The sequence below is a fragment of the Haliotis rubra genome, unplaced genomic scaffold, assembly GCF_003918875.1.
Source record: "Haliotis rubra isolate DU_JTF1 unplaced genomic scaffold, ASM391887v1 Scf842, whole genome shotgun sequence".
NCBI classification, from domain to species: domain Eukaryota; kingdom Metazoa; phylum Mollusca; class Gastropoda; order Lepetellida; family Haliotidae; genus Haliotis; species Haliotis rubra.
This window is the reverse complement of record NW_025767571.1, coordinates 140,528-164,542: the sequence shown is the minus strand read 5'-3', so window position 1 is coordinate 164,542 and position 24,015 is coordinate 140,528. Positions and strand designations below refer to the sequence as shown.

Genomic DNA, 24,015 nt, shown 5'->3' with positions numbered 1-24,015 from the left:
TTCATTCACACTGAAGTTGTAATTAATTAACAAAATAGCATACATTACATACATTAGTTTAAATTTTATAAATTAAAAAAAGAATCCCTAAAATTCAAATCTAAATTCTAGATTCCTGTTTTCACAACCATAACATGTATTTTAGGGCTTTAGTATGTCGAAAATAAGCTCTGCATGTACAATCAATGCCACACAGTCAAACACTGAAGCTCCCAAAATATCGCAAAACGGACAGGAATGTGGGTACCAAAATCACAATATATTGCTACACAATTTATTTACTGATACACACCCTACTGTTAACTCACAGAAATGAAACAAAGGAGCAGTGTAAGGCCCATGGTGATGATTCATTGATTTTGTTCCACAGTTGTTCTCACGCATCTCACATGCAAACATTTAACTGATCCGTGACTTTTTGATTGATTTTCAAACCCTTTAGGAAGAGTTGATTTCAAACAGTTGACGTTTTGGCCTCTCGCTCTGTGAACATTCCCCATTGACTTACATTCTGGATACCTCATCAGTTATCATCAAATCCATATGGATCATCTTCTTATGTAGACGGATAAGAGCTACGTGATTATTTGAAATGGTTTTCAAATGGTGGTCTTTTCTTTTCTATTTTGTGTTCGTTTCGAGAGGAGTTTCTTCATATTTCGTCATGAACAACAGTTGTGGAATAGATCAGTTTGAAAAGTCGCCATCATTGAACGGATTCGTGTATGAAGTGTATACGCTAGGAAGTCACAACGCCATTAATTACTTGACATGTGCTGTGGATTGCTTTTATAATGTGAATTGTCTTTCTATAGTGTTTGATGAAGACACGTCTTCGTGTTTTAAATATTTAACTCACATGAAGGATTCCTACACCAGAAGATCCACCAGCGCGGCAGCGTACCTGCAACTGAAGGGTAGGTTACATTGTCAGTTGCCGGAAATATGGTCATTATTTCTGCGTGATGGTGTTTTGATAGGTGTGTCCGAAGGTGATCCTTTCAAATGTTTAGTATTGGAAGACAGAGCATGATCCCTTCAGTATCTAGTATTGAAAGAGTGTGCCCGAGGATGATCTTCAAGTATAAAGTACTGAGAGTGAGCTTCTAAGGAAGCACATTTCACGTTTGCAAGATTAGGAGTGAGTATTTGTGGATGATCATCTAGTATCGGGGGCGACAGAGAATGAGGATGATCTTTTCAGGTATCTAGTACTGAGAAAGAGAGAGGCTATAAGGTAAAACAGTAAAGTTTCCAAGATTAGGAGAGAGCATCCAGTAATGAGAGAGACTGTCTGAAGATGGCTTTTTCAACTATCTAAATTAGTATTGAAAGTGAGCCTTTAAGGAAGATTGTTTTAACTTTGCAAGTATCTAGTATAGAAAGACAGCCAGAAAAAGAGACCAAGACAGCCTGAGGATAGTCTTTCCAAATATCTAGTACTGAGAGAGAGCCTCTTAGGTAAAACATTAAAAGTTTACAAGACTAGCAGAGAGTATATGTGGATGATCTTGTCAAGTTTCTTGTAGAAAGAGAGTGAGAGCATGTACAGAGATGCAGAGGCTTTAAGGAAGCACATTTCAGGTTTGCAAAAATAGGAGAGATCATCTGTGGATCACCATAGTTACATTTGTGGTTTTAAGCGAGAGCTTTGAATGAAGACTTTTTTAAGTTAGCCAGATTTAGAATAGTCTGTCCCTGCAGATGTTTCAAAGTTTTCAGTATTAGGCAGAAACATCTGGAGTGATTAAGGACAGTTTCCAGGACTGAGAGGTGAGTCTGAGGATAACCTTTGCAGGACTGTAGTAAAAAGTGTGATTTACATGAGTTTACAGCTTCGAAAGATGAGGTGTCTCACTTTGAAGTACTAGTGTCTGTATTTTACTCAGAAAATAAAATACGAAATATATTATATCCTATATTGAGAAAGAGAGTTCCTCAAGATGATTATTTCAAAATTGTGTTATAGGTTGGGATTACACTAAACCTGGTATACCAGGATTACACTACATTTGGTATACCAGGATTACACTACATCTGGACTACCAGGATTACACTACAGTTGATATGCCAGGATTACACTACAGTTGGTATACCAGGATTACAGTACAGTTGGTATACCAGGATTACACTACAGCTGGTATACCAAGATTACACTACAGCTGGTATACCGGGACTACACTACAGCTGATATACCAGGATTACACTACATCTGGTATACCATGATTACGCTACAAATGGTATAGCAGGATTACACTACAGCTGGTATACCAGGATTACACTGCACCTGGCATACCAGGATTACACTACATCTGGTATACCAGGATTACACTACATCTGGTATACCAGGATTACACTACATCTGGTATACCAGGATTACACTACATCTGGTATACCAGGATTACACTACATCTGGTATACCAGGATTACACTACAGCTGGTATACCAGGATTACACTACAGCTGGTATACCAGGATTACACTACAGCTGGTATACCAGGATTACACTACAGCTGGTATACCAGGATTACACTACATTTGGTATACCAGGATTACACTACAGCTGGTATACCAGGATTACACTACAGTTGGTATACCAGGATTACACTACATCTGGTATACCAGGATTACACTACAACTGGTATACCAGGATTACACTACAGCTGGTATACCAGGATTACACTACAGCTGGTATACCAGGATTACACTACAGCTGGTATACCAGGATTACACTACATCTGGTATACCAGGATTACACTACATCTGGTATACCAGGATTACACTACATCTGGTATACCAGGATTACACTACAGCTGGTATACCATGGTTACCAGGATTACACTACAACTGGTATACCAGGATTGCACTACAACTGGTATACCAGGATTACCAGGTATACCAGGATTACACTACAATTGGTATACCAGGATTACACTACAGCTGGTATACCATGATTGCACTACAGCTGGTATACTAGGATTACACTACATCTGGTATACCAGGATTACACTACAGCTGGTATACCAGGATTACACTACATCTGGTATACCAGGATTACACTACAGCTGGTATACCAGGATTGCACTACAACTGGTATACCAGGATTACACTACATCTGGTATACCAGGATTACACTACAGCTGGTATACCATGATTGCACTACAACTGGTATACCAGGATTACACTACATCTGGTATACCAGGATTACACTACAATTGGTATACCAGGATTACACTACATCTGGTATACCATGATTGCACTACAACTGGTATACCAGGATTACACTACAGCTGGTATACCAGGATTACACTACAATTGGTATACCAGGATTACACTACAACTGGTATACCAGGATTACACTACATCTGGTATACCAGGATTACACTACATCTGGTATACCGGGATTACACTACATCTGGTATACCAGGATTACACTACATCTGGTATACCATGATTGCACTACAGCTGGTATACCAGGATTACACTACATCTGGTATACCATGATTGCACTACATCTGGTATACCATGATTGCACTACAGCTGGTATACCAGGATTGCACTACAGCTGGTATACCAGGATTACACTACATCTGGTATACCATGATTACACTACAGCTGGTATACCAGGATTACACTACAGCTGGTATACCAGGATTACACTACATCTGGTATACCAGGATTACACTACATCTGGTATACCATGATTACACTACAGCTGGTATACCATGATTGCACTACAGCTGGTATACCAGGATTACACTACATCTGGTATACCAGGATTACACTACAACTGGTATACCAGGATTACACTACAATGGTATACCAGGATTACACTACACCTGGTATACCAGGATTACACTACACCTGGTATACCAGGATTAACTACATCTGGTATACCAGGATTACACTACAGCTGGTATACCAGGATTACACTACATCTGGTATACCATGATTGCACTACATCTGGTATACCAGGACTACACTACAACTTGTATACCGGGATCACACTACACCTGGTATACCAGGATTACACTACAATTGGTATACCAGGATTACACAACATCTGGTATACCAGGATTACACTACAACTGGTATACTAGGATTACACTACAACTGATATATCAGGATTTTTACATCCCCAATTGAGTCATGCTTTGTGTATGTTTGTAGCAAGTGGTCAGATTTGTTGTTCATTATATCAACCACCGGTTTGTCTGTTTAACGATGTACATTCTGATGTGTTATAACGGAAATAGTTTTAATTCAACTTTGAGCAAAATCCGGCAAGAGACGACACTCATTTTCTCATGTTTCAGATCCAGACAGTTGTGCAGACAGTGTCGGCACATGCGATGTCAATGCTGTTTGTCTGGACAAACGTCACGATGACGCCTGTATGTGCAACCCGGGTTTCTCAGGCGATGGCGTTACGTGCTCAGGTGAGTTAAAGAAGTTACTGACACTATATCAAACCATAACGTTAGGCGTGACAACTTCGGAATGGCCAGCGACCCGTGAAGATCCGGGATAGAATTGATCTTTAGTAACCCAGTGTTTCCATACAGTTTTATGTATTGGCGTTAATCTCCCCACCACTGGGGCCTAGGTATCAGTGCTTCATAGTTATGCTGAATAACAGTGGTTTAGTGGTGTCTATGTCTGAGAATGATTAGAGTGTATGGTGCCTGTCCTTCCAGCAAATCTTCATTCTGGCAAATCCTGTTCTGCTCAAGATTCCGTTATTTGCAGTGACATAGCTGACTACGGCATACAAAACATTCAGTTTTGCCTATTTCAGATGAGAACGAATGTGATACCGGGTCCACCAACTGTAGCACAAATGCAGACTGCACCAACATTGTCGGGTCCTACTCGTGTGCGTGTAAATCTGGCTTCACTGGCGACGGAAGGACATGCACAGGTGCCGTTCTTTCTGCTCTTCAATATATCCTCTTTCTTATCGTTATCTTCGCATTTTTGAAATGTCGTTGAGTCCGGTGATTACCAAGACGGTTGTCATGGTGAATACTTGATTTCAGTGTCAAGTTCACTTTTTCCCTTGAATGTTATGCCTACACCTTGAACAATGTGTACACCCTGAATATTCCTTGCAAACGAATGACTTGGCTTAACACGTCTTGAATTTCTGCATATACCGTCATCAGAGGTGCCAACAAACCCAGTAACGTGGTCAGGGCCAGTCGGGATTCGAACCCAGTGTTGGGCAGTTGGGCAGGGAACCCAAGTCTTCACACTGTTGGCCATCCAAATTCAAGCTGCATGTTTCAAACATTAAATAGCTTCTAAATACCTTTCAAAAATTCGTAAGACACCGAAAGCATTTAGTCAAGCTTAGGGAACGCACTTCTCACTGTTGGCCATCCAAATTCAACATGCATGCTTCAAATATCAATTAGCTTCTAAATGCCCTTAAAAATCTCATACGACATCAATATAGCCATGGAAATGAAGCGGTACATTTAACAAATAAATTTATATCCATAGAGGTTTTAACCAATGGTCATCACGTCTAAATGTCCTCCAAAGAACTCATCAATTACCTCTTGGCTTAGATGACGTATAATATCACGTTGAGATAAACTGACGTATAAAAGAAAGTACACACCTGGGCCCGGTTGTTCAAAACTCGGTTATCTTTTAACCAGCCGTTAAGTACATTTAACCGACCGTTAACTAATAACAGAGGGTTATCTTGTTGTTCAAAACTCTGTTAACTTTAAGCAGGTTGTTAACGTGATGTTAAGTTAACACACCTATTAACTCGCAAATGGCGTTCACTGCTTTCATGATGCCAGTTCAGCAAAGAAAGGATAGGGTGTATCGTGGACTGGACTTCGATATTGGAAATTATTCTGACGAAGAGTTTCATACGAAACTGTAACTATGCACTTCATAGGAACTAAAGTACATGTTGTAAAAGAAAATGATGCCTACGTTTCATCTATAAACACATGTGTAAAGGTTTATATATGTTTTACTACACTACATGTGTGAATTTCTTCTGTAAATATTATTCAAACAAACACTTTCAAAGAATCAAACACGTACACCCTATACCCACGTATGATATGATATTGAACAAGACTAAATGTAGATAATTAAATTAGTTTCATGAAAAAATATCCGAATGATTACATTATGATACTGAAAGTGTAATCGGCGGGATATGGTGATTGTGTATGCTCTTATTCTACCGACCTTCACCTCATAGAAATTGCCTAATATGTACAACAATGTTGACGTATGACATCACTACCGTTGAGATTTCTTAAAACATGGCGGCTGACATGGGTTTTGCGAGGACCCTTCCCTTGATTCAGGGATCGTTTGTACATAAATATGAGATGTAAGTAATCAGAATGATTCTGACTATCTGTGTATTGTTACATGTTTTTATCGTTTTCATTTTAAGAAAGAGAAGAAGCGGCCAGAAATGCCGATTATTACCGTTGTCGTTCTGCATGATGTTGCGTCAGTCATGGCGTCACGCTACAGAGAAACTTGACAGTTTCTTATAAACACATCACATTCCTGTATTGCATCTATTTTTAATTTCCTATTTCTTGCTACTATGCTCTTTCCATGCAAATGGGTGTCTGAAATTTGAGAAAATGCTACACAGTATAAAGTCTGAAATTATTTTTTTTACATTTCAAACAGGTGTTGTCTTTCGACCACAGCAGTTGTTTCCACCCCCAATATCTTTCGTTTCAGTTTATCTAGACACTTGGTGACAAGACCAGTTGCAATTATATTCTAAAATGTATGAGGAATTCAGTAGGGCTGGGACGAGTAGGAAACAATGGAATCGAGTACCCGCATGTACTTATCCGAATCGGATTCGAGTACCTGGAAATGTAAGAAATACATTCGGGTTAACCTCTGAATATTCAATCACGATTTGACAGAGACTATTACAGAAAACTTGAACAGTTGGTAATAAGACATTAAAACTGACCTCAAGCTATTTAATTTACGTCTGTTTAACCAATATAGAGAGTAACACCATTACTTACACTCCTCGTTATAACAACGAACGTTTCGTTCCTGCTGCTACTGTAACTTAACTACACACTGCACATGCATAGATAAATTACAGTCATTAAAACTATGCTCCATTAATCGGACAATACCAATGATGTTAAAACACGTGAATTTCCGGGTTAGAATATTGATCTTCAGTAACCCATGCATGTCGTAAGAGGCGACTAACAGGATCGGGTGGTCAGACTCGCTGACTTGGTTGACACATGTCATCGTATCCCAATTGCACACATCGATGCTCATGTTGTTGATCACTGGATTGTCTCGTCCAGACTTGATTATTTACAGACCCCCGCCATATAGCTTGAATATTGCTGAGTGCGGCGTAAAACTAAACTCACTCACTCACTCACTCACTCAATGATGTAAATGTGTGTTACGTCAAAAATGAAAAGGACAAGCTATTGTCTGCCCTTGTCATTACAGAGCTCTCTCCCTTTCCGGGTACCCGATTCCTAGAAATAGGACTCGATTCCAGCTGTACCCGACCCGGATTCGAGTACCGTAGTACCCGTCCCAGCCTTAGAATTCAGTGATGCATTTGTCGCCGCTGAATATGAAATATATGTGATGTAATTGGTGTTTCAATACCGGCCTCCGCGAAACGTTGTTAGTTGTGAGTGATGCAGAACTACTTCGTAGTCACTTTGATTAATTGTTATATTTGAATATCGAAACCTTTTTGTCACAGCGAACACAACACTATCTCTTGTCATTTTACACGATAATGTTTGGAATTTTAAACTTATTTTATAACAATATCTGAATGCTAATGTTATACACTGATGTATTTTATATAAGGAATACAATGGCACAATAGTATTTCTCTGCCGAATCGTTGCAGCGTTCTATAATACACTTATGAAATATAATACATGTTTTCCGTCCTTGAAGACATTGAAAAGAACTATCTATGCATTTTCTATAGTCACTTGTGAATTGAACTAAATGGAGGTTCATCTCATCAATGAGTATCGAGGAAATTATGTTCATCTACTACGGCGTTCTATAATACACTTATGAAATATGATACATGTTTTCCGACCTTGAAGTCATTCAAATGAATTATGCATTTTCTGCAGTCACTTGTGAATTGAACTAAATGAAGGTTCATCTGATTAATGAGTATCGAGGAAATTTGAGTATCGAGGAAATTATGTTCATCTATAAATTAGACGCAGCTTCATGTTTTTCAAGACATCTTTCCGGAATATGCGTCTGTAAAGGCGTTCAGATAATGACGACATTGCAGTTTTATTTATGAGATTCCTGTCAACAGTAAGGTCGAATAATAGATCGATTTTATTCAGCAGTGTTGGCCCTGGGGCCTATAGTACAATTACATTTTGATTACTTTCACGTGGTGCTAGTAACATATACGTTTCTATTGGCATGGAATGCATATTTCAGATAAAAAGCTAATGGTATTATTGTCACAACATTTATATTGTTTGATGTTAAAGATTTGGCAATGTGTGTTCATACATACATTACAATTTTTGACAGACTTGGCAAATAATTAATAAATGATATTGATAGCATCTTAATGACTTGGCCATACAGTCATGACAATTTAAGGAGTGAAAAGTGAGCGATAGGTCTTGTGGGAATTCAAAGATTCATTAAGACTGTTGCCGTCTAAGCGTAACTCCTGTGTGTAATATTTGTAAATATTCTATCCACTGAAAACATGCTTCTACTATTAATATTACCTGTATTTTCAGTGATTTCATCATATTTTATCTATAGCTGTCTTTTCTGTTGTCGGAATTGAAGTCAGTCCCGCACAGAGCTCGGATCATATGTCTTTGAAATATATATGCAAACGTCTGGAATCTTGTGTTCCAATACAAGCGTTCGTGGCACTACGACATTCGCATGCCTATGATAAACTATAGAGTTGGTCTCAACCATTGACTGGATTACACTCTCATCGTCAGCAGAGGACTTTCGACTTCTCTTATTCCTTGGGGTGCAGGCGACATTTCGCGATTCCATTTTTGGTAATCCGGAAGTAAACAGAAAACGGAATTGTGGGATATATGAAAGCTAACCAGTGACGTTAACCACACTATTAAACTTTGACGGCGACGTTAGCTAACGGCATGACTAACCATGTTTTGAACAACGCATATTTAACGTTCGGTTACCTAATGGCCGGTTAAGGATTTAACCGGTCGTTAGGAGTTAACCGGCGGTTAAGATAACCGAGTATTGAACAACCGGGCCCTGGTGTTTGGGGATTATTTGAAAAGTGTTGTGATTTTGACTGGCAACTTCGCAATTTGGCACGATATCTGTGGTGTTTTGGCAACATATTAGGAAAGTTTGTGACTTATATATATATATCACTTTAAAAACTCTTTTCCAAACATTTACGTCGCTTTTTGGAAAGTAATCCAAAAGCTCCAGGTGTGTACTTTCTTTTGTACGTCAGTTTAGTTGTTGCGTGTCCAAATACCAGGGTTGTGTGGTAGTTAAAGCAGTCGCTCGTGTTCTATTCCCCACATGGGTACAATGTGTGAAGCCCATTTCTGGTGTCCCCCCGCCGTGATATTGCTGGAATATTGCTAAAAGCGACGTAATCCTATACCCACTCACCCAGTAGGGCTGAGTATCGGGAAATTATATTGCATTGCAATATATTGTGATTCTGGTACCCGTATTCCGATACGTGTTGCAATATATTGGGAGCTTCAGTGTTTGGCTGAGTGACACTGATTGCACATGCAGAGTCTATATTTTAAATAGTAAAGCCCTAAAATACATGTTATGGTTGTGATAACAGGAATTTCGAATTCAGATTTGATTTTGAGGGATTGTATATTCCATTTTTATTAAATTTAAAGTAAAGTATTTAAAGTATGCTGTTTTGTGAATTAATTGCAATATATTTCGTTTGAAAGGTGTATTGCGATATACGGGCAATACCGTACAGCCCTAAAAGAAATAATGTTGAAGATTTTTTAGCAAATCGTCAGAAGACATTAGCGAAAATGAAAAATGTCCATGGTATTATTGGTTTACGTAAAACAAAATCGTTAACATAAAAAATCAAAAGGGCAATCAACAAACGTGAAGACTCACCCATGCGCAAACCTGACTATATTCATGTGAGAATTGAGTATATGGACAGAGTGCACGACCCGAGAAGACACAAAGGTAAATTTGGAGTCACTTTAGCGAAAAAATAACAATAGCATTTCCCAGCAAAGCTGAACGGTCGCGTACAGATCCGTTGAATTTTTTATTACAAAGTAGTAAAATGCATTCGACGGATGAGCACTGTGATCTTGAAGTCAGTGGTTCAAGGACCCAGTTCAATGCCATTAACTCGAACGCCTCAGAGAAATGTAATCGTCAGGCGAATGGAGAAGTCGCCAATCAAAATCCAGTGGAAGCCTTCACTCTGTCCTGAAATTATTGACGATATTGTCAAATGGACAAATAAGCTTGCTGACACTAAGCTTGGCACACAGTGGAAGCGGAACTGTTTAAGAAAACATGTAGTCTAATCCTATACAAGCCGACCCCTTAATTAATGATCTTAGACTCTCTCAGTGTGTTAACACGGTCTGAACTTCGACCGATTAGCACAGAACCACTCAAGCATGATTCGACGGATCGGCACTGCTGACTGTTCAAACTTCGAGGGATTAGGCCGTAATCAGCTGAACGTCCCCCTTTTGCGTATTATACATACTGTAGACTGCAAGCTTGGCAGCTTTCTGAGTACCTAGCCGAGCAAACAGCTTCAATATGCCTGGACAATGTATAAACGTTACACCACAATGGGCTTCTGTCTTTGGAGAATTGTCAAGGATGTGTTGCTTATGAAACTTCATCAAGTGCTAATAGTTTCGCTTCAAAACACCGGTTCGGTTTATAAAGAACAAAAGTGGATCATGAAATATAAAAGCCAAACTTCATGTACCAGAACAAACACTAAGTTGGTTTGTTTGATGCAAACAGCAATATTCCAGCTATATGGCGTCGGTCTGTCAATAATCGAGTCTGGACCAGACAATCCAATGTTCAACAGCATGAGCATCGATCCATGCAATTGGGAACCGATGACATGTGTCAACCAAGCCAGAGAGCCTGACCACCCGATCCCGTTAGTCGCCTCTTACAACGTGCATGGGTTTCTGAAGACGAGTTCTAACCCGGGTCTTCTTAGTAACCCGGATGTTTTTGACTTAATGACATCCCATGCATATGTGTCGGTAAAGCATATCCCCAAGTAATATGCTATAGTATATATGTGCCATACTAAGTAGCGTCACACACGTACGTAGGATATCGTTCATCGAAACATATTTTATTCATTCAACAAAAGGATTGGACACAAGTTATCCAACTTAGAAATCTCTCTGTAGGATGTCATTTTCAAGAAAGTAAAATATAAACATGAGCATTGATTAATCCCAGGGCAATTGTTCAAATTGGGGTCCAAACAGGCGATCATTTCCAAGTATACTGAAATGCACATGTACCGCACGTGCTTCACACAGTCTCCCAAAAGCTATGGGTCGCAAGTCATGCACTAGTGGTATACATGTCATATATGCAAGATGCGGACTACAGGTTTTTTTAACTGATTAGTACTATAAATTCGGGGATGTCCTGACACAATATCGGTGGTGACTTGAACATTAACCACACGATTATTCGTCGAGCTGTCAGGAAGCACGTGGCTATCGGTGAGGTCCTGGATCGTCCTGGAAGACCAAGGTTCGTGATGACCGAGTCCTACTTCGTCTGGGAAAACGGAGGACCTTGGCTTATGCGGAAGAACTGCCCCGGCAATGGAGAGTGGGATTTTCTATTTACACATATTTTATTCATTGAAGAAAAGGATTGGGCACAAGTTATCCAACTTAATGAATCCCTCTCCCAATATTTACAACAATTATATTTACATGATATGAATTACATATGCATAAAACAGAGAACAGAGAAGATACAAATGAGAGATCTTGAGTTTGAGAATATAACAGTTTAAGATGAACAGAGAAATCGTTTAGTTTGATTAACGATAGACATGATATTGTGATTTACTTTAATTGAAAGGCCTGCATTGCTATATAAAATAAGACATATATCTGGTAAATATATATTTTGTAAAATATCACTTATGTTAGCTAACAAAGTTTCTCTATGTGTTTTATAACGGGGAATATATACTGGTCTGAGGGCATGTCATCCGATCAGACGTCTCATCCTCACATATCGGCACAGGCAGGAATGTCAAGCGTGGTGCAGGCTCCATGAAAACATGGTGTAGGGTTCCATGGTCTGATGAAAGTCGCTACATTCTAAGCGTTACCGGCGACCGCTGTCGAGTATTCAGACGTCGTAACGAGCGATATAACCAACTGATGATCCATGCAGCTAAATCTTAGCTGTGGATGTGGGGTTGCATTTCGTATGACTGCAGATTGCGTCTCGTTACAGTATTTTGGACACTCAATTGTCAGCTTTATCAACCGGAAGTACTTGATACATTTTGTGCCACATTTTGATGACCATCATTTGCCAGTTGTACGATGATGATGCCTACAACACGCACCATTCTTGAGACCATTTTCGGAAAAAAGACATCGAGACGATACAATGGCCCACGCGGAACCCCGACATGAACCCTATCGAATATATCTGGGGCTGTCTTGGACGCGAAGTTCGAGCTAGAAACCCCCCTGTTCAAAATCTGCAGGAAATTACGCTTGATTACCATAGCGAGGAGATTGGAGGCTAAACCAGTACAGTGGTCGCCAGCGGTGGTTGATATAATCACAACAAACGTTGTTTGAGAACTGATCATCAGATTGGTAGAGTAGTCATGGTAACCATATTTTCCGGCATTGTTGATATTCACGTTTTGTGTTTTGTTTCAGATTGCAAGTAAATAGTTATCGAATATCAATTTCGTTGTTTTTTTGTTGTTGTCGTTTTGGGGTTATTTTTGTTTGTTTTTCTTTGGTATTTTAATTAGAATAAAGTACGCTACAGGTATCGTTTTAATATACGGAATTAGGTTTTAAAAGCATCTTGTAGTGCTTTCTTATTTATCACATAGAACGTTGGTAGTGCTGGGTAAATGTGTATATGTCTTATATCGGATTATTTTGTCTAAGTAAAGTACGATGTTAAATACTTTGGGGGGTTCAGTTCCATCCGGGATTCAAACCCACACTCTGAATAATGCACATAATCTGAAGCACACAAAACCAGCGGTCTATCCCACTCAGCCACCACAGCTTCTCAAATGTACCTTGTGTAAGCTAGGAATACACAATGCCTTTTATAAAGTGGTCAAATGTAACATAGGTTATATTTGAGATTAGCTCTCTTACAGATTCTAGCACTTATTTTAGTTGAGACCGATCCAGGATTCGGACCCATAGAGAGGGTAACATAATCACGAAGCGCAGAATTCAATTTCTTAACGTTGGTTGGTTTGTTGGTTTGTTGTTTAACACCGCTCTCAGCAATATTTCAGCTTTATGGCGGCGGTCTGTAAATATTCGAGTTTTGACCAGAGAATCCAGGGATCAACAGCATGAGCATCGATCTACGCAATGTTTCATTGGGATACGATGCTGCGTTGGTACATATTGTTGTTCATTCAGACAAATCCTTGTCTGGTTCAGCTTCGATTGTCTCCTGTGGGTTAGCTGTTTGCGTTTTGTTGTTTTTCAGACGAGAACGAGTGTGACACAGGATCCAACAACTGTGACCCAAATGCAGAGTGCACCAACATTGTCGGGTCCTACTCGTGTGCGTGTAAACCTGGCTTTAATGGCGACGGAAACACATGCGCAGGTACGTTGCGTTACTTTTGTAATGGCGAACGTGTGGTAGCCTAGAGGTTAAAGCGTTCGCTCGTCACGCCGAAGGCCCTGGTTCGATTCCCTACATGGGTACAATGTATGAAGCCCATTTCTAGTGTCCGCCGCTGTGATATTGCTGGAATATTGCTAAAAGCGGCGTAAAACCATACTCACTCATTCACTGCTATTGTAAGAATACTACATAATGGTCGTATGATGCTACGATTGAATGTTTTGTAATGCATTTGACGTTTACCAGGTGAAATATTCACCTTAATCATGGTACAAATGATGTTTATTGTTAATTTTAGTTGTTATCTCCTATCCCCACCTTTTGTTAAGATTCACATAACGGCATTGATCGTTGCTCACAAAACCGATCACTGGATTGTCTGGTGTATACTCAATTATTTGCAAGCCACCTTCATATATTTGCTTCTGTGTTGGACAGATAACACGCAGATAACACGATGGGTTTGTTCAAAGTAAAAAAGTCTGAAACTACTGCAAATTCTATTCTACTGTTTACTGATAGTATTGTTTTGTCCAAGGGCTCTGGAAAACATCTACGCAGACCGATAATTCAGTTAAGGTTATTATTTTTAAATGGAAGCTAAAAATGGTTAAATCTGTTTTGTTGATAAAGGCGAATGAACTTGCAAACAAATATAAATAAATATATTTTTGACCATTCTTTGATATTTGTTTTTGAGTTGGGGCGTTGTAAATCAGAAGAAACCACGTGTTTCATATGTATTTATGACGACCTGGTGATCGATCCCGACCTTCTGGTATGCGAGCTGATGCTCTATCGTCTACACCAGGAAAGCAGTGTGTTGTCCTACGGGTTGAGCTAATTGATTTGCCAGGCGGCTGACTTTGTGTCATTGCGTGGGAAACTGTTCATGAAATCGATGGACAATTTACCTGGTCTTGACGCCATTATTTACAGACGGGTGTCATTTTGTTCCATTACTGCTGAGTGAAGGTTTTAAGGAAGAACAAACAAATATTCTGCTGAGCAAACTAAACAATAAACTTTACGATCGGATTGGATAAAAAATACTACAAACGTCAGCAAAAACAATATTAAAACAGTTGTCGAGTTTAGCAAATACATTTCCATCGAATAACCATAATTTGTGTACTTCGTTTAGTGACAATCATAAAACATGGGCGTGTATTAGGGTTGGATACATCTAACAATTAGTGTTGAAAATACGGATTGGTTTTTACCATACTTTTAATGAAAGAGTTGCATAGTACATCGACGATGCTCGGTATCCATTCAGACTAATCCTGGCCTGTAATGAAGAATACATCGCGTATTGTGTTGGTGAGTTTGTACGTCTTTGTGTTGGCATTTGCTAGCGGGTAAACAACAGTGTTTTAATATTGAAAACTGTGTCAAATGTGCTAGTAAATATATGTAAATATATATGTAACCATGTGTGCCTGAGGGAACTTTCGAGTTTACTAAAAATCTGCTAAAATCATTTACACTCGTGTGTTTTCATTTGGGTAATGTTTTAACACAAAACGCTTTGACTGCAGGGAATATATTGACTGTATTGACTGTATGGAATATATTGACTATATTGACTGTATGGAATGTATTGCCTGCACTGACTGTATGGAATGTATTGACTGTATTGACTGTATGGAATGTATTGACTGTATGTAATGTGTTGACTACAATGACTGTATGGAATATATTGACTGTATGTAATGTATTGACTGTATTGACTGTATGTAATGTATTGACTGTATGTAATGTGTTGACTGCGGTGACTGTATGGACTGTGTTGTAAATGTGTTGACTGACTGTATGGAATGATTGACTGTATGTAATGTGACTGTATGGAATATATATACTGACTGTATTGACTGTATTGACTGTATGTAATGTGTTGACTGTATGTAATGTGTTGACTGCAATGACTGTATGGAATATATTGACTGTATGTAATGTATTGACTGTATTGACTGTATGTAATGTGTTGACTGCAATGACTGTATGGAATATATTGACGGTATTGACTGTATGGAATATATTGACTGTATTGACTGTATGTAATGTATTGACTGTATGTAATGTGTTGACTGCAATGACTGTATGGAATATATTGACTATATGTAATGTATTGACTGTATTGACTGTATGTAATGTGTTGACTGCAATGACTGTATGGAATATATTGACAGTATTGACTGTATGGAATATATTGACTTTATTGACTGTATGTAATGTGTTGACTGCAATGACTGTATGGAATATATTGGCGGTATTGACTGTATGGAATATATTGACTTTATTGACTGTATGTAATGTGTTGACTGCAATGACTGTATGGAATATGTATTGACTTTATGGAATGTATTGACTTTATGGAATATTGACTGTATTTACTGTATGGAATATATTGACTGTATGGAATGTGTTGACTGCATTGACTGTATGGAATATATTGACTGTATTGAATATATTGACTATATTGAATGTATTGACTATATGGAATGTCTTGACTGTATTGACTGTACTAACTATATTGACTGTGCCGGCCCTGTTGCCTGTCGTGGCTTAAAACATATCGACTACAGTGGCTGTATTGCCTGTATTTCAGACAATAACGAGTGTAGTACCCCCGGCGTCTGTCACGTCAACGCCGACTGCACCAACAGTCAAGGGTCCTACACATGCCGCTGTAACGACATGTACGAAGGAGACGGTGTGACCTGCAACCCGAAAGCAATCAAAGGTAAGGGTTTGATTTCAATGTATCAAAGGAAAGCATCCTGGTCTTTGTATGTCAAAGGATCTTTTCTGACTTCCAAACTGTCTTTTGAACTTTGAATGGAATTTGAAAGTGAAACACATGAAACTGTGTGTGTGTGTGTGTGTGTAGGGGTAAGTGGGGGGAAAAAGACAGGATATATTGATGTGAACCTTCCTATTTTAAGTTAAAAGTGTTAACTCCCTGCTTTTGGACAGCTGACGGAAGAATCCATTCTTACTGGACAGAGGTCTGCGGCGGAGCCTGGTGGTACTTACAATCGACTTGCCCACTAGCACACCTTCATTCGATGTTTCTTTTCTCTTTTTTTCTCTTTCATTACCCCGAAATTCCGAGTACTCTTTCGTCATTTAACAATTGTGATTCTGATTAAAAAAAATTATGCTACTGACTTGGCACCAGTAGGTTTCCGTAGTTATCGACTGTCAGTCTAGTCAAGTATGATTTGTGTATGTTTCGTGCTTTTGTAAGTTTGTTTTGCGGCAGCTGACAAAAAAATTAATTGGAAATCTACAAGGTTCCAGCATAAGTGCAAAATGCTTCTGATGTCTGAAATGACTTCGTGTACAGACAGCTGTATCGATCAGAGCCTGGGGGCTAAGTTCCACACCAATAGGCATTTAACAATACAACAATGGATTAACTTGCTTTGATCGGCTTTGCTGATCTCTTGTGTGCCCTCTTATCGGGTGTCATTCTTTTTTGGTGCGTAGGAAAGCATATTGTATTCTGTTAGTCTGAGCAGTATTTTGAGAGGCCTGTTCGTTTAACATAAAGAAATCCAAACACGATGCAATTTATCAGATAAAAGTGGATGGCAACGAACATGACACTTAGGTGTAACGCGTCTCTGATCATGAAGTTAAACTTCCTTTTATTTCATGGAATGGGATTCCAGTAAGGTCTCAAGGGAAAAATATTTGGGTATGGTCTTGAGATCCCCTGTGGTTGAAAGAGCAAGGACATATTAAAGGTGAATCTGCATTTTGAAATCATACATCCAGCGGATCCTGCCGTGGGAAAGGGACATAAAATCAAGACGCATTGTTTGTGTTTGTTGTTTAACGCTGCGGTGATCAATATTCCAGCTTGATGACGGCGTCTGTAAGTAATCAGGTCAGACAATCCAGTGATTGCCACCGGGATCATGGATCTATGCGATCGAGATTCGATGACATTCATCAATCCATTCAGCGACCTCACCACCAACATGGTCGTCACTGTAATCACATTGCAAAATAACTATGCTTGGTCATTTTGTGCGTGCTAAACTCATATTGCTTTTGTGTTTTCGTCTGCAAACATTTGATGAGTCCATTTGGGTTAAATTATCGCTTCCACAAAACCACTCATCTTATGTACCGTTTATAGACCAGAAAGTAATACATCTAATTTTTGGGGAAGATTCGATAATAGTATCGAAGGTGCTTTAGATATTTCAAGTAAAGTTACTATTGTTGGTGATTTGAATGAAAATCTACTTTCTGTATCTAAACTTAATTTAACAGATATCCTAAACAGAAAAATCTTATGTAACGTTATAACAGAACCTACTAGGGTGACGAGGACAACCAGCACACTACCAGATCCAATTATAGTCAGTGATGATGTTGAGGTTGTAGAAAGTGGTGTTATCGATTTTGACAGAACTATAAGTGATCACAAAGGCACGTTTGTCAGCCTAGATGTGTATGTATCAACTAAGATTGCATATCCTAGAAAGGTCTGGTGTTACAAAGATTGTGACTATGAGAAGCTGAACGCACTTATTAGCAATACTGATTGGTTGTCATTGTTTAGTGACTGTTCTAATATTGATGATACTTGCTATGCATTTTATGAACGTTTTAATGATTATACCAAACAATGTATTCCTTCTAGAATTGTGATGATAAGACCTAATGACAAACCATGGTATGATTCAAATATTAGACGTGAAAGTAGGAAGCGGGATCGACTACGGAAAAGAGCCATCAGAACACAGAAAGAGTCTGATATTTTGAAGTACCAAAAACAACGAAATAACGTTAATAACATGAAATGTTATGCAAAAGAACATTTTTATTCTAATCTTGATGAGTTTTTATTCGAACTTTATGGAGAAAATAAATCATCATATTGGAAAATATTACGCGGTTTGATCAAGACGTCAGGTTCCGCTTCTACTATTCCCGCTCTAAAAAGAAGTGTTATTGAGGAAAGTCCATCAGCTTATTCAGATGTAGATAAAGCCAACATGCTAAATCAATATTTCGAATCTGTAGCTAATCTGACTGGTGCAGATAACAAATCTATACCACATTTTGACAGGCGCACGGATGCCGTTATAGATAACATTATAATAGAAGTTAATGAGATCTCCGACATAATTAAATGTCTACCTCTCAAGAAAGCTGCTGGACCAGACCAGATTTGTCATCAGAAAAACGGTCGAGTCTATAAGCCCAGTACTGTGCATATTATTTAACATGTTATTTAATTTATCAGTATATCCTAGCCAATGGAAATATGCAAATGTTATGCCCCTATTCAAGAAGGGTGATCACTCAATTGTATCAAATTATCGCCCTATTTCACTTATAAGTTGTGTTGGGAAGCTGTTTGAAAGAGTTGTATTTAAACATATTTACAATTTCTTCATTTCAAATGATTTGTTATATAAATATCAATGTGGATTCCGGAGAGGCCACTCTACTGGACAACAACTTGTTGAAATTTATAACCAAATCTGTATATCACTAGATAACAAAGAACACTATTGTATAGTCTTTTGTGATGTATCTAAGGCCTTTGATAGAGTTTGGCACAGAGGGCTTATGCTTAAATTGGAGAGGTACTGGAGTAAGTGGAAAGTTACTTGATTGGTTTGATAGTTATGTAAGTGGTCGCAATCAATCAGTTTCTGTTCACGGCTCGTTATCTAAGCCTTTGGTTTTAAAAGCAGGAGTTCCACAGGGATCAGTTTTAGGTCCCTTTCTTTTCATTGTGTATGTAAATGAGATAGCAGATAAACTACATTGTATAACTCGGCTTTTCGCTGACGACACGTCACTGGGAGCCTTGTCAAAAGAAAAGCAGTTGATGGAAAGAATAATGAAAGAAAATCTACAAATATTATGTAATTTGGCAAAGGACTGGCTAATTTCTTATAATCCGGACAAAACGGAAGCTATGCTATTTACGACGAAAGATGGCCAAACTGACATTAATTTGAAATTTGACAATTGTCATGTAAAACCAGTTGACTTTCATAAACATTTGGGACTAACATTTTCATGTAATGGGGGTTGGCACCATCATATTGAAAGTATTGTTAAAAAGACTTCTAAAATGATTGGAGCATTTCGAAAGTTGACGTTTCTCCTGAATAGAACAACATTGTCAAGCATATATACTGTATTCAAAAGACCACATTTCGAGTACGCATCTGAAGTATGGGACGGGTGTTCTATTGAAGAATCTAATAGATTAGAAAAGTTACAACTTGAAGCGGCTCGTATAGTTACTGGTCTGCAGAGATATGCTTCTTCTAGATCATTATACTTTGAAACGAGATGGGATTTACTATCTGAGAGAAGAAGGGTGAAAAAAATATCGTTATTTTATAAGATACATACAGGCCTTGCTCCAAGTTTTCTTGATGATGTACTCCCTCCTGTAGTAGGTAGTCGAACAAATTATGAATTAAGAAACTCCAGTAATTACACTCAACCGTGTACAAGACTACGCTATTCGACTCTATCCTTTTTTCATCAACAATTAAACTGTGGAATAACATCCCCTTAGCTATCAGAAACAGTAAATCTGTTGTGTCTTTAAAAACTGCAGGTCATGTGAAACAAAAATGTGCACCCGTATATTTCTCATATGGGAAAAGGAAACTAAATGTTTTGCATACAAGATTAAGATATATGACAAGTACACTTAACTATGATTTATTCAGAATTAATGTTAGAAATGATGCACTTTGTCAGTGTGGCCATAATTGTGAAAATGCTTTTCATTATTTTCTTGAATGTCCATTATATATAATTCAAAGAGAACAAATGTTAACCTCTTTAGAAAATATAGTGAATAATAGAGCATGTATTGATATTAATCTCATCTTAAATGGCAATGCAGGTCTCTCGCTTAGCGAAAATCAGAATGTTTTTAAAAGTGTACATATCTACATCCATAACACTAAACGATTTAAATAACTCTGTCTGTACATATCTATACCCTTTGTCTGCCTCTTGTTGAACTGTTTGGTAATATACACTTGTAACTATGTGGAGAGGGCTTATTTAAGTTGGATAACTTGTGCCCAATCCGTTTCTTAATTGAATAAAATATGTTTCAATCAATCAACATCTACTTTATTGAAAGCGACACCCGATTCCATCAATTATGAACTTGAAATACTGAGAAGGCCGTTTCGCTGTAAGGAGCTTCAGTTGCAGTGCTTACAGAAAACGTCGAATATTCGTTGCCTTGACGACGGATATATTATTGCTTCCAGTCGTATGCTGTTGAAGCGGTTACGTACAGTATTTTCAAAGAGCTATTGAAAAAAACACAAGGTTTTTACATGTTATAACTTATATTCATGTAGTTTAGGCTCTCCACCCACCATCTACTCACCGATCCGTTTACGACATCCCATTTTGTTCCAGGACAAATATGTACACAGACTTCAGACTGTATCCGAGACAACTTCATCTGCTCCTCAGGCCTGTGCGACTGTGACGTTGGCTACAGCTACGACAACACTTCCGGCACCTGCGTCACCAGTAACAGCATTACTCATTGTGTTGTCTATTACCAAATGCTACGGAAACTAATACAATAGAAACCGTATGTTTTGAGATATGACGTATCAAATGCAAAGCTGGTATTAGTAATAGAGGTTATTTTGCGACATGAGCCTAGTAACCTCTATATGATATACTCATGCCAATAATGGTTGTGTTCGTGTAACCATATATATGTACATAACATATAGTGAGTGTTTTAAGAATGAGTCTAAACTTTAGATGGGAAGTATATATATAAACATTTATAGAGCGCTAGAATCCAGCAGAAGCTGCTCAAAAGCGCATCAGTTCCAGGAAAAAATACCTCAGGCAACAGTTACAGATTGACTGCTTCTCTGTATAAGTGAGTCTTTAGCTGGGCTTTGAAAGTGGAAAGCTGTTGTTCTGATCTTGGGTGATGAGGTATTCTGCTCCAGAGAACTGGACCTGCTTCACCAAAAGATCTAGCTCCAAACATTGCATATCGCGGCGTGTCAGTTAGGCGAAACCTACACGTTTACTTCCTTTATTGAAACCTTGGGCGTCAGTCGCCAATTTGAAATATTGCTAAAGGTATCGTAAAACTAAACTCACTCACTGAAGTTATGTTTTCAGCATGCAGCAACTACGGTACTGACTTCAGCCACCAATCAACCACCTACTGCATTTCTGGCTACAACAACGCCGTTAAAAGCGTCAACACCTACAGCGCTTGCAGAGACTACTGCTTGAAGGCCTCGTCCTTCATCTGCAAGACCTTCGAGCTCTGGAGCGGCAAGTGTTACCTTTCAGCAGTTAGTAAAACTGAAGTTCCAGCCTCCAAATGGTCAGCGTGGACGGGATGCAAATACTATCAGCGTCACTGTGCTTAGTGACGTGGAAAGCACGCAAATACTATCAGCGTCATTGTGCTTAGTGACGTGGAAAGGACGCAAATACTTTCAGCGTCATTGTGCTTAGTGACGTGGAAAGGACGCAAATACCTTCAGGTCACTGTACTTAGTGACGTGGATTTGATGCAAATACTTTCAGCGTCACTGTGCTTAGTGACGTGGAAAGGACGCAAATACCTTCAGGTCACTGTACTTAGTGACGTGGATTTGATGCAATGCGTCACTGCTTAGTGACGTGGAAAGGACGCAAATACCTTCAGGTCACTGTACTTAGTGACGTGGATTTGATGCAAATACTTTCAGCGTCACTGTGCTTAGTGACGTGGAAAGGACGCAAATACTTTCAGCGTCAATGTGCTTAGTGACGTAGAAAGGACGCAAATACTTTCAGCGTCACTGTGCTTAGTGACGTGGAAAAGATGCAAATTCTTTCAGCGTCATTATGCTTAGTGTGTCCAAGGTCGAAATCACACACAACCTCTGACGTACTTTTTTCACGCTTGTTTCATTTTTTGTTAATTCAGAATGGATATAAAGTTTTTCACGGGACATCAGAGTCAAGTATTCTGACAAGTTGCTTAATGATCAATCGTCTGTATACGAATCGTCCGTTCGTATAAACATTAAATTTTGAGGTACACAGTGGTACATGGAATTCGGATTCTACAAGGGATATATTATCATGAGTACAATTAATTACAAATTAGAAATCAGCATAATTAATGTTATTATGCCTTCATGTCTGTACAGCTGGTCTAAAGTTATTAAATGTAAAGCGATCCATGGAATTTTCCATATTTACAGCAGATATCCTCAAACATATATGTCCACATTTAACATTGTTTTCACCATACAACTCACACACTGAACACATTTGGACTGTATAACACCCATCTTCAGAACGACAATCATACAATATTTGCTTGAACATCGATATGAAGACATTTACTTCTCAAATATCTTGGGAGAGCAATGCATCACCAAATCAATGCTGGCATAAATACTTCTTGTACATGAACACCAAGTAGTCCCTGCAACATCATCCAGAGATGTTAACATTATACACGTATAACACTGACAATCTCCAGGTATCCAACTGGAACAGTCTACGCCAGTACTTGTCACACTTTGACAGGTATTTACAATTGGACCCTTCAAAAATATATCTAAACATTTTCAATAAATGTTCAAAGGTTTGTACCTCAACTCTCAGACCAATACCAGAGTATAGATACAATATAGGGCTGGCTAATAATGACGATAATTGGAAATATCGTTGATGAGAATCGTTATTGATGATTATCGATATTAACATTGTGTAATCGATAATATCGTAAATAAACAATTGTGATGAAATAACTCGTAAATTTACTCAGAAATCTTTGTTCATGGGCGGCTCCTAAAGTGTGTTCAGGAAGGCGTTTTGTTGGTAATCCAGGTCTAAATATTTATGAATACACAAATGTGTACTCTAAATATACTATTCACACTTTAATAAGGATCAAATCATGGATTCAACGGAAAACTATTATGTGAGGTCAAATTTGGTTTAAATACCTGAGCTTATTGTAAGCATGGATCCTAGGTTTCAGTATGTCACTGCATCTTGTGGATCCGTAACCTGCTATTGACAGGTGTTGTTTATTTGTCAATGA

The 24,015-nt window shown here is 38.5% G+C and overlaps 1 protein-coding gene and 1 long non-coding RNA gene across 3 annotated transcripts in view; both read left to right on the top strand.

Annotated features, from left to right (window-relative positions):
* Nucleotides 1-455: 455 nt before the first annotated feature.
* Nucleotides 456-24,015, top strand: part of LOC124262523 (fibrillin-1-like) — a gene marked incomplete at its 3' end in the record, with an annotated part of 45,399 nt that continues 21,839 nt past the window's right edge. The window contains exons 1-3 of the mRNA XM_046697030.1: nt 456-917; nt 4,316-4,438; nt 4,798-4,920. Of these exons, the coding sequence (XP_046552986.1) occupies nt 593-917; nt 4,316-4,438; nt 4,798-4,920 (571 nt within the window). The remainder of the gene's footprint in view (nt 918-4,315; nt 4,439-4,797; nt 4,921-24,015) is intronic.
* On the top strand, nt 16,617-22,544 carry LOC124262527. 2 transcript variants are annotated; one of them, XR_006894622.1, is made up of 4 exons: nt 16,617-16,656; nt 21,348-21,464; nt 22,083-22,413; nt 22,457-22,544. It is a non-coding gene; the product is annotated as an uncharacterized LOC124262527 (long non-coding RNA). The 2 variants fall into 2 exon arrangements; XR_006894621.1 differs by having other exon boundaries at nt 22,083-22,536.